The sequence below is a fragment of the Rattus norvegicus genome, chromosome 3 (genome assembly GCF_036323735.1).
Source record: "Rattus norvegicus strain BN/NHsdMcwi chromosome 3, GRCr8, whole genome shotgun sequence".
Classification (NCBI taxonomy): domain Eukaryota; kingdom Metazoa; phylum Chordata; class Mammalia; order Rodentia; family Muridae; genus Rattus; species Rattus norvegicus.
In genome coordinates, this window is record NC_086021.1 from 108,302,350 (window position 1) to 108,317,197 (window position 14,848).

The window sequence follows — 14,848 nt, forward strand, 5'->3', positions numbered from 1 at the left end:
AGAGAAGCAGTTCCTACCCCAGATCAACTCTCTGCAGCCACTTCAATGCCCATCTGGTTCCAAGGAAACCTCTTCTCCCAACAAGAACAACAACAGCAATAACTTGGGTTGTGAATAAACAGTGTAACAGCAGGAGAAGATCAACTTCAAGATGTCCTCTCACGTCCAATAGAGAGACAGGGCTTCCTGCTGTCCCTATTCTCATTGTTTGTTTGCTTCTTTTGGAGATTGGTTCTCATGAGGCCCAGGTTAGACTTAAACTGGCTCTGCAGTCAAGGAAGACCTAAACATCTGGTCCTCATGTGCTGGTACTACCCCACAGGCTACCACACTCAGTGTTAATGTTGGGCTGAGGAAATTGTTAAGTTCTGAGCAAATTCTCTATCAGTTGGGCTATATCTCTCCAGCTCAAACTCCAAAGGTCCCATGAAGAAATATACCTGTATTTATACAAAAATACTAACCAGGAAACAAAGCAATCTTTACATGAACATCGACCAATTAGCATCCAGCCTCTTTTAGTGGAGTAGGGGGGTAGAACTCAAAAAAATCTGTGTTCATTTACATATTTCATAAATTTTAAAGGAAAAATTCTGCATATTATTGTTTATTTTGTGATCAATATTTATATTCCTATGATTTTATGATCAACTGCTGTTGTATATTTTCCTTTAAAATAATATCTATTCATAAGACAGTTCTTCTAAAAAATGAGGCAATGACTTTATAAGAGCTGTATGTGGCACAATTATTTAATAGTTTAATTTATCTGAATTTGGGGGGAAGCAAAGGGACAGCTCCATTTCACTTAAACCAAAGGTTTCAAAAGGCTTTGACCAATTGAGTAGAAGTTTTTGCTTTTCAAAAAGAAATTTTACAACCTCGGTTTTTCTTACATCAAGAGAGAGAGGTAAGGTAAGGATTGCTAAAAATATCAAACCAACATAAATCACTTGTAGATTCTAGAAAGAGGCCACGCAGTATGGAGAGTACATACCCTTGTTCATCTGGGGCTTACTCTCTTCCTCCGTGTCCACATCTTCTAAGTCTAGGAAGTTGTCTACCTACAAGAAGATTGAAATTATCTTGCAGATATTAGACATGAAGAAAGACAGTGCAGTCATGGGCCCACACACACACCACTCTGTTAAAGGCTAGGTATGTTTTCCTGTGAACTCTCAAGGCCCTGTTAAAGCTGTTGTATACAAGCTTTTCCACTGAACGAAGCAAGACATTTGCAAGTCCAGGGCTTTCCAACACTGTAGTCTGCTTTCTACAGTGAAGGGAGATGCACAGGCCGAAAGGTTTCTTGTAAGGAATATTCCACTTAGAATACCACTTCCCATTGCACATTGACAAAGAGGCATTTCAGGTTAACAGATTTTCTTCCCAGGATTTTTAACACCGCTGTCAGACAGTAGGTTACTGGTTTGGTGAAGGTGGTGGTGCTGGGCTACCATCCTTCCCCATAGTGTGCTTTCTTATAGCGCTCTGGAGAGCCAGAGAGAGGAAACTCAAGAGAGCAAGAAAGAAGAGTTCATTCACAACAAAATCATGCTGCCCAGGTAAATCATAGGAGCGGTCAGTAGGGCAAAATATCAAGTGTTCTCTCTTTCAGCCAAGTACATCTGAGAATTACTTCAATGGTAAAAAAACAACAGCAAATAACCTTCCCAGACCCAATAGCAGCATTTCAGTGAAGAACTATTCCACATAGAATACCACTGCACACTGACAATGAGGCATTACAGAATAACAAGCAAATGTATCTCAGGGGACTATCAAAGAGTATAAATAAAAAAATGCTGGCACATGGCGTGTGGTAAAGGCACAAGGTCACCATCCATTTTATGCTCACAGCCTGAATACAGACTATCTTAAAATTGTAAACTGAGATTCCTTAACTGCAGTTCAAGACAGGCTGTGTCTTTCTGTCCTGAGCTGAATATGTAGTGGGCAGACCATGCTGACATCATAGAAAGTTAAAATGGTAGCTTCCATATGTCTAAGCAAGTAATTGCAACTATTGCTTGGCATATATATTCAAAAGCAAAATTCACCTTTTCTCTAACAGTTTCAACATTTAAATTTGAGAATCAGTTACATTATAGCATCTTCGTTCTTAATGATTATGCTAGAATGTCCTTTCCTTTTGTTAAACTTTAAGGAAAAAAGATTTAGCACCCAACCAAACACAAACAGTTTAAGATAATCCAACATCAAACACCAACAAAAACAAAATCAAAATGTCATGGTTTGAATATGCTTGGCCCAGGGAGTGGCACTACTGGGGTATGGCCTTGTTGGAGTAGGTGCGTCACTGTGGGTGTGGGCTTTAAGACCCTAGTCCTAGCTGCCAAGAAGCCAGTCTTCCACTAGCAGCCTTCAGATGAAGATGTAGAACTCTCAGCTCTGCCTAAACCATGCCTGCCTGACACTGCCATGCTCCCACTTTGACGATGATGGACTGAACTTCATAAGTCAGTCTCAATTATGTCAGTCCTTATAGGAGTTGCCTTGGTCATGGTATCTGATAATAGCAATAAAACCCTAACTAAGACACAGAACAGAACAAAACCAAAACAAAAAAGAAAGAAAAACCTTTTAAGGATAAAATCTGGTCACTCACCCAGTTCTGTACAAAGGAAAGCAAGAATCTAGTGTTTGTCTACTGGTTTGTATGGTAGCTTGACAAGAGCTGTCTCCCATAGGCTCTAGTACTTGAATGTTTGGCCCAGTCAGAAATGTTGTTTGGAGAGGTTTAGGAGGCAAGGCCTTGATGGAAGAAGTTTGTCACTGGAAGTAGGCTTTGTGAGTAAAAGGCCTTGCCTTTCTCATGTTCACTCTCTTTCTTCCTGCTTGTAGATGAGGATTTGAGTTCCAGGCTTCCTGCTGCCTGCTGCTGGTTATTCTGCCTCCCCACCATGTGGGGCTTTTATCCTTCTGGAACCAAAAGCCCAAATAAACTCTTTCCTTCAAAGTTGCTGTGGTCACGGTAACTCATCATAGAAACAGAAAAGTTGCTAATACAGTTCATTTATTTGCTGTGTATTCTTCCCAAGGTAGATAACTGAATTAGACCCTACCTTCACCTTTCCTGCCCGGGTCATATCACCTTGAAAGGAACTGCCAACTTTCTGGCCTTCATCGATCACTATCTGAAAATAGTAAGAACACAGAAAAGAAACAATGGTTATGTTCCTGGCTATATATGAAAGACCAGATTCTCTAAGCTGTAGCATTGGTGAGGGAGAAGGTTTCAGCAAGTCTAACTGCAATTCTGGTAACCTAATCTCACCTACCATATAGATTACTTAACACAACCATGCCTGTGTATAAAACAGAGAGTTGCTCCACCTCCTAGGCCATCTCCCAATAAATCTGTGATGCCCAAATCAGAGACTGCTGAGACAGTGTTTACAAGCTACAAGAGGACAGGGCAATGGAACAATTCTAGGACTCTCCATATCTAATATATGTCAATCATCACCAGTCGAGTGTGAGCCCTTTATGGAAAACAGCTTATAGCTGACAGCCATCACCAGCAGCAAAGGGGATATATACAATGGTGTTCTATACAAATACATTTCTATTGCAGAGACTTCTGACCCTCTTTAAAATCAAAATCTCTTGTAATTCTGTGCATAATATCACATAGAAAACATTCCAAAACAGAAACCGAAACTCAGTTGACTTTAGAAAACTAACTAAAACTCAAGTGGCTTAAAAAGAGAACACTACGAATTATTACCCCTTGATAATTAAATATGATAACCAAAGAGGAATAGATGAATAATGTCAATAGAGTCTTGACAATTAGAGGATAGCATCTAATGTCTAGGAACCAAATCCTAAGAAAAAAAATAAATAAAAAGCAAAATAATGGCTTCTACTTTAAGTCTAAATGTGATAAATTTAAGAGAGGTAAGTCCATTTTATACAAAGAAGTAGAAAAGGGAACTCTTGTTAAAAGCAAAGTATATAATTTCATGAAGCATTTACACATAGCAGGTCCCTAAGCTTTTACCAAATCTTAAAGATAATCAAACACTGTCATGTAATGACTTAATTCTCAACAGAGTGCTGTTCGAATTCTAAGAAGAATGCTTTCTTCAAGCTGTTCCTATAAATGTCAGACAGGCTTACCTGGTCCTCTTCTGAGCATTCGGAGGAATCGTGAAGAAAGATGGTTCTATTTCTAAAATGATGACCATTCGATTCAATTTTGTGATTCCATTTCTCAGCAGTAAGTGTATTTTCTGATAAATTCATTCCATGTGCTCCCCCTTTGGCTACATTATCCTCTGAAATGATAAGTTACGAATTATTAAAACACCCTATGTGAACAGATTGATTTCATTTGTGTTTACCAAAAAATTTCCCATCGACCCCCATATAAAAAAATACTTTTCAAAGAACTCTTTAAGTAAAGTTTCTTGAAGCCTTTAGATCATCTTAAATATATTAAAATTATTCTAAAATTGCATAGAAAGATAACACAACTTCAACACTCAATGAATATTGTCTACTATACACCAGTACTATTTTTATCATTGTTCAAAAGTTCTATAAAGTACAGTTCTCTCAACAATTTCAGATGTTATTTATCTCATTTTCCCTGAAGTTTGAAGCTTTTTTTCTCATATGGAGTCAATGTATGCCTCTTTTTTAAAACAATATGAGGAAACGAGCAAATATGAAAATTAGCCCTTTAATCCTACACAATAGAATAACCACAGTAAAATGTTCTGAGTGCTTATCTGTGTATCTTTTGCATATCCATGCATTTCTAAATTAAAAATAGAATACATAAATACTAACTTTAATTTGTCAATATTTTTATGTTATTGAATATTATTCTACATAAGTTTTAGTTAGAGAGAACACTGTTATTTAAATGTAAGATAGTCTACTTAGGCAATGATCATTCTTAACTTTAATTATAAGCAATACCTTGAGCTGGGTGGTGGTGGTGCACGCCTTTAATCCCAGCACTCAGAGGCAGGGGCAGGCATATCCTTGTGAGTTTGAGGCCAGCCTGGTCTAAAGAGAGAGTTCCAGGACAGCCAGGGCAACACAGAGAAAGCCTGACTCAAAACACCATATACGCACCCAAATCCGGAGGGAGGGAGAGCTAAACCTTCAGAGAGGCAGACATGCCTGGGAAACCAGAAGAGACTGCACTCTGCACACATCTCTGACGCCAGAGGAAAACACCAAACGCCATCTGGAACCCTGGTGCACGGAAGCTCCCGGAAAGGGCGGTGCAGATCTTCCTGGTTGCTGCCGCCACGGAGAGCTCATAAGCAACACCCCACGAGCAAACTTGAGCCTCGGAACCACAGGTAAGACCAACTTTTCTGTTGCAAGTGACCTGCCTGGTAAACTCAAGACACATGCCGACAGGAACAGCTGAAGACCTGTAGAGAGGAAAAACTACACGCCCGAAAGCAGAACATTCTGTCCCCATAACTGGCTGAAAAAAAACAGGAAAACAGGTCTACAGCACTCCTAACACACAGGCTTATGGGACAGTCTAGCCACTGTCAGAAATAGCAGAACAAAGTAACACTAGAGATAATCTGATGGTGAGAGGCAAGCGCAGGAACCCAAGCAACAGAAACCAAGAATACATGGCATCATCGGAGCCCAATTCTCCCAACAAAGCAAACACCGAATATCCAAACACACCAGAAAAGCAAGATCTAGTTTCAAAATCATATTGGATCAGGATGCTGGAGGACTTCAAGAAAGACGTGAAGAACTCCCTTAGAGAAACACAGGAAAACATTAATAAACAAGTAGAAGCCTACAGAGAGGAATCGCAAAAATTCCTGAAAGAATTCCAGGAAAACATAAATAAACAAGTAGAAGCCCATAGAGAGGAGTCACAAAAATCCCTGAAAGAATTCCAGGAAAACACAATCAAACAGTTGAAGGAATTAAAAATGGAAATAGAAGCAATCAAGAAAGAACACATGGAAACAACCCTGGATATAGAAAACCAAAAGAAGAGACAAGGAGCTGTAGATACGAGCTTCACCAACAGAATACAAGAAATGGAAGAGAGAATCTCAGGAGCAGAAGATTCCATAGAAATCATTGACTCAACTGTCAAAGATAATGTAAAGCAGAAAAAGCTACTGGTCCAAAACATACAGGAAATCCAGGACTCAACGAGAAGATCAAACCTAAGGATAATAGGTATAGAAGAGAGTGAAGAATCCCAGCTCAAAGGACCAGTAAATATCTTCAACAAAATCATAGAAGAAAACTTCCCTAACCTAAAGAAAGAGATACCCATAGGCATACAAGAAGCCTACAGAACTCCAAATAGATTGGGCCAGAAAAGAAACACCTCCCGTCACATAATAGTCAAAACACCAAGCGAGCAAAATAAAGAAAGAATATTCAAAGCAATAAGGGAAAAAGGTCAAGTAACATATAAAGGCAGACCTATCAGAATCACACCAGACTTTTCGCCAGAAACTATGAAAGCCAGAAGATCCTGGACAGATGTCATACAGACCCTAAGAGAACACAAATGCCAGCCCAGGTTACTGTATCCTGCAAAACTCTCAATTAACATAGATGGAGAAACCAAGATATTCCATGACAAAACCAAATTTACACAATATCTTTCTACAAATCCAGCACTACAAAGGATAATAAATGGGAAAGTCCAACATAAGGAGGCAAGCTATACCCTAGAAGCAAGAAACTAATCGTCTTGGCAACAAAACAAAGAGAAGAAAAGCACACAAACATAACCTCATATCCAAATATGAATATAACAGAAAGCAGTAATCACTATTCTTAATATCTCTCAACATCAATGGCCTCAACTCCCCAATAAAAAGACATAGATTAACAAACTGGATACGCAACAAGGACCCTGCATTCTGCTGCCTACAGGAAACACACCTCAGAGACAAAGACAGACACTACCTCAGAGTGAAAGGCTGGAAAACAACTTTCCAAGCAAATGGTCGGGAGAAGCAAGCTGGAGTAGCCATTCTAATATCAAATAAGATCAATTTTCAACTAAAATTCATCAAAAAGATAAGGAAGGACACTTCATATTCATCAAAGGAAAAATCCACCAAGATGAACTCTCAATCCTAAATATCTATGCCCCAAATACAAGGGCACCTACATACGTAAAAGAAACCTTACTAAAGCTCAAAACACACATTGCACCTCACACAATAATAGTAGGAGATTTCAACACCCCACTCTCATCAACGTACAGGTCATGGAAACAGAAATTAAACAGAGACGTCGACAGACTAAGAGAAGTCATGAGCCAAATGGACTTAACAGATATTTATAGAACATTCTATCCTAAAGCAAAAGGATATACCTTCTTCTCAGCTCCTCACGGTACTTTCTCCAAAATTGACCATATAATTGGTCAAAAAACAGGCCTCAACAGGTACAGAAAGATAGAAATAATCCCATGCGTGCTATCAGACCACCATGACCTAAAACTGGTCTTCAATAACAATAAGGGAAGAATGCCCACATATACGTGGAAATTGAACAATGCTCTACTCAATGATAACCTGGCCAAGGAAGAAATAAAGAAAGAAATTAAAGACTTTTTAGAATTTAATGAAAATGAAGGTACAACATACCCAAACTTATGGGACACAATGAAAGCTGTGCTAAGAGGAAAACTCATAGCGCTGAGTGCCTGCAGAAAGAAACAGGAGAGAGCATATGTCAGCAGCTTGACAGCACACCTAAAAGCTCTAAACAAAAAGAAGCAAATACACCCAGGAGGAGTAGAAGGCAGGAAATAATCAAACTCAGAGCTGAAATCAACCAAGTAGAAACAAAAAGGACCATAGAAAGAATCAACAGAACCAAAAGTTGGTTCTTTGAAAAAATCAACAAGATAGATAAACCCTTAGCCAGACTAATGAGAGGACACAGAGAGTGTGTCCAAATTAACAAAATCAGAAATGAAAAGGGAGACATAACTACGGATTCAGAGGAAATTCAAAAAATCATCAGATCTTACTATAAAAGCCTATATTCAACAAAACTTGAAAATCTGCAGGAAATGGACAATTTCCTAGACAGATACCAGGTACTGAAGTTAAATCAGGAACAGATAAACCAGTTAAACAACCCCATAACTCCTAAGGAAATAAAAGCAGTCATTAAAGGTCTCCCAACCAAAAAGAGCCCAGGTCCAGACGGGTTTAGTGCAGAATTCTATCAGAACTTCATAGAAGACCTCATACCAATATTATCCAAACTATTCCACAAAATTGAAACTGATGGAGCACTACCGAATTCCTTCTATGAACCCACAATTACTCTTATACCTAAACCACACAAAGACCCAACAAAGAAAGAGAACTTCAGACCAATTTCCCTTATGAATATTGATGCAAAAATACTCAATAAAATTCTGGCAAACCGAATTCAAGAGCACATCAAAACAATCATCCACCATGATCAAGTAGGCTTCATCCCAGGCATGCAGGGATGGTTTAATATACGGAAAACCATCAACGTGATCCATTATATAAACAAACTGAAAGAACAAAACCACATGATCATTTCATTAGATGCTGAGAAAGCATTTGACAAAATTCAACACCCCTTCATGATAAAAGTCTTGGAAAAAATAGGAATTCAAGGCCCATACCTAAACATAGTAAAAGCCATATACAGCAAACCAGTTGCTAACATTAAACTAAATGGAGAGAAACTTGAAGCAATCCCACTAAAATCAGGGACCAGACAAGGCTGCCCACTCTCTCCCTACTTATTCGATATAGTTCTTGAAGTTCTAGCCAGAGCAATCAGACAACAAAAGGAGGTCAAGGGGTACAGATCGGAAAAGAAGAAGTCAAAATATCACTATTTGCAGATGATATGATAGTATATTTAAGTGATCCCAAAAGTTCCACCAGAGAACTACTAAAGCTGATAAACAACTTCAGCAAAGTGGCTGGGTATAAAATTAACTCAAATAAATCAGTAGCCTTCCTCTACACAAAAGAGAAACAAGCCGAGAAAGAAATTAGGGAAACAACACCCTTCATAATAGACCCAAATAATATAAAGTACCTCGGTGTGACTTTAACCAAGCAAGTAAAAGATTTGTACAATAAGAACTTCAAGACACTGAGGAAAGAAATTGAAGAAGACCTCAGAAGATGGAAAGATCTCCCATGCTCATGGATTGGCAGGATTACTATAGTAAAAATGGCCATTTTACCAAAAGCGATGTACAGATTCAATGCAATCACCATCAAAATACCAATCCAATTCTTCAAAGAGCTAGACAGAACAATTTGCAAATTCATCTGGAATAACAAAAAACCCAGGATAGCTAAAACTATCCTCAACAATAAAAGGACTTCAGGGGGAATCACTATCCCTGAACTCAAGCAGTATTACAGAGCAATGGTGATTAAAAACTGCAAGGTATTGGTACAGAGACAGACAGATAGACCAATGGAACAGAATTGAAGACCCAGAAATGAACCCACACACCTATGGGCACTTGATTTTTGACAAAGGAGCCAAAACCATCAAATGGAAAAAAGATAGCATTTTCAGCAAATGGTGCTGGTTCAACTGGAGGTCAACATGTAGAAGAATGCAGATCGATCCATGCTTATCACCCTGTACAAAGCTTAAGTCCAAGTGGATCAAGGTCCTCCACATCAAACCAGATACACTCAAACTAATAGAAGAAAAACTAGGGAAGCATCTGGAACACATGGGCACTGGAAAAAATTTCCTGAACAAAACACCAATGGCTTATGCTCTAAGATCAAGACTCGACAAATGGGATCTCATAAAACTGCAAAGCTTCTGTAAGGCAAAGGACACTGTGGTTAGGACAAAACGGCAACCAACAGATTGGGAAAAGATCTTTACCAATCCTACAACTGACAGAGGGTTTATATCCAAAATATACAAAGAACTCAAAGTTAGACTGCAGGGAGACAAATAACCCTATTAAAAAATGGGGTTCAGAGCTAAACAAAGAGTTCACAGCTGAGGAATGCCGAATGGCTGAGAAACACCTAAAGAAATGTTCAACATCTTTAGTCATAAGGGAAATGCAAATCAAAACAACCCTGAAATTTCACCTCACACCAGTGAGAATGGCTAAGATCAAAAACTCAGGTGACAGCAGATGCTGGCGAGGATGTGGAGAAAGAGGAACACTCCTCCATTGTTGGTGAGATTGCAGACTGGTACAACCACTCTGGAAATCAGTCTGGAGGTTCCTCAGAAAATTGGACATTGAACTGCCTGAGGATCCAGCTATACCTCTCTTGGGCATATACCCAAAAGATGTCCCAACATATAAAAAAGCCACGTGCTCCACTATGTTCATAGCAGCCTTATTTATAATAGCCAGAAGCTGGAAAGAACCCAGAGGCCCTTCAACAGAGGAATGGATACAGAAAATGTGGTACATCTACACAATGGAATATTACTCAGCTATCAAAAATGATGACTTTATGAAATTCGTAGGCAAATGGTTGGAACTGGAAAATATCCTCCTGAGTGAGGTAACCCAATCACAGAAAAACACACATGGTATTCACTCATCGATAAGTGGCTATTAGCCCAAATGCTTGAATTACCCTAGATGCCTAGAACAAAAGAAACTCAAGACAGATGATCAAAATGTGAATGCTTCACTCCTTCTTTAAATGAGGAAAAAGAATACCCTTGGCTGGGAAGGGAGAGGCAAAGATTAAAACAGAGACTGAAGGAACACCCATTCAGAGCCTGCCCCACAGGTGGCCCATACATATACAGCCACCCAATTGGACAAGATGGATGAAGCAAAGAAGTGCAGACCGACAGGAGCCGGATGTAGATCGCTCCTGAGAGACACAGCCAGAATACAGCAAATACAGAGGCGAATGCCAGCAGCAAACCACTGAGCTGAGAATAGGTCCCCCGTTGAAGGAATCAGAGAAAGAACTGGAAGAGCTTGAAGGGGCTCGCGACCCCAAAAGTACAACAATGTCAAGCAACCAGAGCTTCCAGGGACTAAGCCACTACCTAAAGACTATATATGGACTGACCCTGGACTCTGACCCCATAGGTAGCAATGAATATCCTAGTAAGAGCACCAGTGGAAGGGGAAGCCCTGGGTCCTGCTAAGACTGAACCCCCAGTGAACTAGACTATGGGGGGAGGGCGGCAATGGGGGGAGGGTTGGGAGGGGAACACCCATAAGGAAGGGGAGGGGGGAGGGGGATTTTGCCCGGAAACCGGGAAAGGGAATAACACTTGAAATGTATATAAGAAATACTCAAGTTAATAAAAAAATAAAAAATAAAAAAAAAATTAAAAAAAAAAATGTGAATGCTTCACTCCTTCTTTAAAAGGGGAACAAGAATACCCTTGGCAGGGAATAGAGAGGCAAAGATTAAAACAGACACAGAAGGAACACCCATTCAGAGCCTGCCCCACATGTGGCCCATACATATAAAGCCATCCAATTAGACAAGATGGATGAAGCAAAGAAGGGCAGGCTGACAGGAGCCGGATGTAGATCGCTCCTGAGAGACACAGCCAGAATACAGCAAACACAGAGGAGAATGCCAGCAGCAAACCACTGAACTGAGAATAGGACCCCCGTTGAAGGAATCAGAGAAAGAACTGGAAGAGCTTGAAGGGGCTCGAGACCCCAAAAGTACAACAATGCCAAGCAACCAGAGCTTCCAGGGACTAAGCCACTACCTAAAGACTATACATGGACTGACCCTGGACTCTGACCCCATAGGTAGCAATGAATATCCTAGTAAGAGCACCAGTGGAAGGGGAAGCCCTGGGTCCTGCTAAGACTGAACCCCCAGTGAACTAGACTGGTGGGGGGAGGGCAGCAATGGGGGGAAGATGGGGAGGGGAACACCCATAAAGAAGGGGAGGGGAGTATTAGGGGGATGTTTGCCCGGAAACCGGGAAAGGGAATAACACTCAAAATGTATATAAGAAATACTCAAGTTAATAAAAAAAAAAAAAACACCATATACTAATTAGCATATATATGTATATGTGTATGTTGCATATACATGTAATATCTCTGTATTAAATCCATGCACAGCTATTGTTTTTTTCTTAAGATAACAAAAGAACCTAAGATTAAATCAAAACCTGTGATATCATGAACATCCATTGCTTCCATATGAGGAAAAAAGCTTCAAACTTCAGGGAAAATGAGATAAATAATGTCTGAAATTCTTGAAAGAACTGTACTTTCTAGAACTTTTGAACAATGATAAAAATAGTACTGGGTATTAGTAGACAATATTCATTGAGTGTTGAAGTTGTGTTATCTTTACCCTCAGGATGAGCCAAAATAAATCCTTTCTTCTTTCCTTACATTACTTTGTCAAGAAATTTTGTTACACATCACGAGGCAATTAACTAATACAATTAGCAATATTAAAATTAACAAGGGTTAAAAGTCACTGAGTGCTAAGTGTTCTTTTCTAAGCATCTCATGAATCTTCCCAGAGGATTACTATCAAAATTAAGTCATGTGTTCCAGGTAATGTAGCTGGTAAGTAACCACTGGGATTTGAACCCAAGCCCTTTTGAGTCCAAAACCCAGCCTAACTACTGTTTTGCTACCTTGAGTAAAACAAGAGGAAAAGTCCTTGCAGGACAAGGAAAGAAACACAAAGAAAAGGGAAAGAAATTTTTAAAAATAAGAAAAAGCTTTCTATAGTCAAAGAAAAGTCAAGGCTTCAGGATATGTATATTAAAAAAACATAATTCACTTGTGTCAATCATAAATTTATATTTAAAAAGTAATAAAGGATTATAAAACAGTCATGTGGTAGATATCAAGCCATCCCCAGTTGGGGAATCCTCTGCCATGCCCTAACTAGACTATGATGAAAATGTCCGAGGGATTATTTTATCTGTGAGCCTGAGCTTGGTCTCTAAATGCCTAGCACAGCAGAGCCACAACTTATTTCTTTTGAAACATCACTTCCTTGACACAAAACTCTGCTGATGATTCTTTGATGCTCACAATTTGATGAGGGTCCAGTTGTGATGGTTTCTATGAGAATGACCTGAAATATTTGAATGCTTAGCCACTGTGTTTGGAACTATTTCAGGATTAGAGGATATGGCCTTGTTAGCATAGGGGTAGCCTTGTTGGAGGCCATTGCGGGTGGACTTTGAGGTTTCAAAAGTCCACACTGGACTCAGGGTCCCTCTCTCTGACTGTTGCCTATGTAAATGTAAATCTCTCAGCTACTGTTTAGAACCATGCCTGTCTGCTTCCTAGAGTTGTAACAGTCTAACACCGTGTAAGCAAGCTCCCAATTAAATGTTTTTATTTTGTAAGAGATTCTGCGGTCATGGTATCTCTTCACAGTAATAGAACAGAAAATAAGACAGAACGTGTGGCAGTATGGTAAACTTTTGTGACAGGCCTGAGCATCCTGTTTGTTGGAGGAATATGGACGATTTTGGGACTTTGGGCTATCCTACCAGTGTCATGGAAGACCGTATAAACTGTGGGAACCCAGGGAGGAAGAACATTATCAACTGGCCTAGAAACCTCTCATGATATTTTGGTTTAAAAAAAAAATGTAGTTGCTTTCTTCCTTTTCCTAAAAGTCTGCCTGGGGATAAACTGAAGATTTGGGGATTAGTGGCTGCCTTGTGTTGAGTGGTTATTAGTGATTATTCTTGTGCACATCTGCAATGAGAAGGGACAAGCGGAGCAAGGAGAAGTATGAAACTTTAGTTTGGAGAGAAAAAGAGCACCAGGAAATGGAATTTTAGAGCCAAATCACGTGCCCTCAAGGGGAGTGCTGCCCTCAAGGCAAAACCCCACCCAAATAATCCAGCAAACTGAAAGGAAAGAGGACTTTCCTAGATCTAAATCAACAGAAATCTTATGCAAATGTAATTCACAGAGGGGCCCAGGTTCCAACCCCAACAAGCAGCAGAACCTACAGCTTCTGACATGAGGATCTAGATTTAGAGTCAGGAAGAATATAGGAAGAGGCTGGTGGAATCTTCCTGCATTGTTAAGGAAAGTCACTGAAGGCATGGTAGATATGTGGCAGGGCAGTCCTTGCATACAGGCCCAGAGTGGACACTGCATAAAGCTATGAAGGTAAAACCTGGAATGCATTGGAGCCCCGAGGATGTTGGTGCTGCTAGAGCCATGCCAAAGAAACCTGCTGGAAGGAGATAGAACTAGACCAAGAAGTGTGTCGCAGTCAGCAAAGCTGGAAGCGAAGAGCCCTCTAAGAAACCTTTAACATCAGACATGGTATTTCATAATTTGGAGTTTGTCCTGCTGGTTTTCTGGCTTGATTGGCCTAGTATTTCCTCACTACATTCTTTCTCCTCTTATGTTTGATTCTGAATACATTGTTAAAAGTAAAATTAAGGTTTGTAGGAATGTTGTCAAGAATTAACACTAAAATGCTGTTTATGTGTAGAGGTGGTATGTGTAGGGTGCTTTGACTATGTACATGTTTGTACATCTTGGCATGCATGCCTGTGCCTGAGAAGGTCAGAAAAAGGCATCAGATGCCTTGAAACTTGAGTTATTGAAGATTTACAGCCACCAGGAGGATGCTGATAATTGAACATGGGTCTTCTAAGCCATCTCTCTGGACCCCCCTTTGCTTTTCAAACAATGAAATACTGTTATAGAACAAAGTTAAAGTAATATAGCCTGTGATAAGAGTTTGCATTTAATGAATCATTTTCTCTTTTAAAAAGGAAACTGAAAGTGCATACCCATATACTCTGAAACCAGCTCTCCATTACTGTCTACTGCACCAATACTAGCAACTCATAACTAGCTACCATTGGA

At 39.7% G+C, this 14,848-nt stretch overlaps 1 protein-coding gene across 8 annotated transcripts in view; it reads right to left on the reverse strand.

Annotated features, from left to right (window-relative positions):
• Iftap (intraflagellar transport associated protein) overlaps positions 1 to 14,848 on the reverse strand; it is a 119,503-nt gene that overhangs the window by 60,245 nt on the left and 44,410 nt on the right. For all 8 annotated transcript variants that reach the window (XM_063283301.1, NM_001106491.2, XM_063283300.1 and 5 more), the window contains 3 exon segments: positions 4,147 to 4,304; positions 3,087 to 3,158; positions 998 to 1,064 (listed from right to left, as the gene is read on the reverse strand). In XM_063283301.1, coding sequence (XP_063139371.1) covers positions 998 to 1,064; positions 3,087 to 3,158; positions 4,147 to 4,304 — 297 coding nt within the window.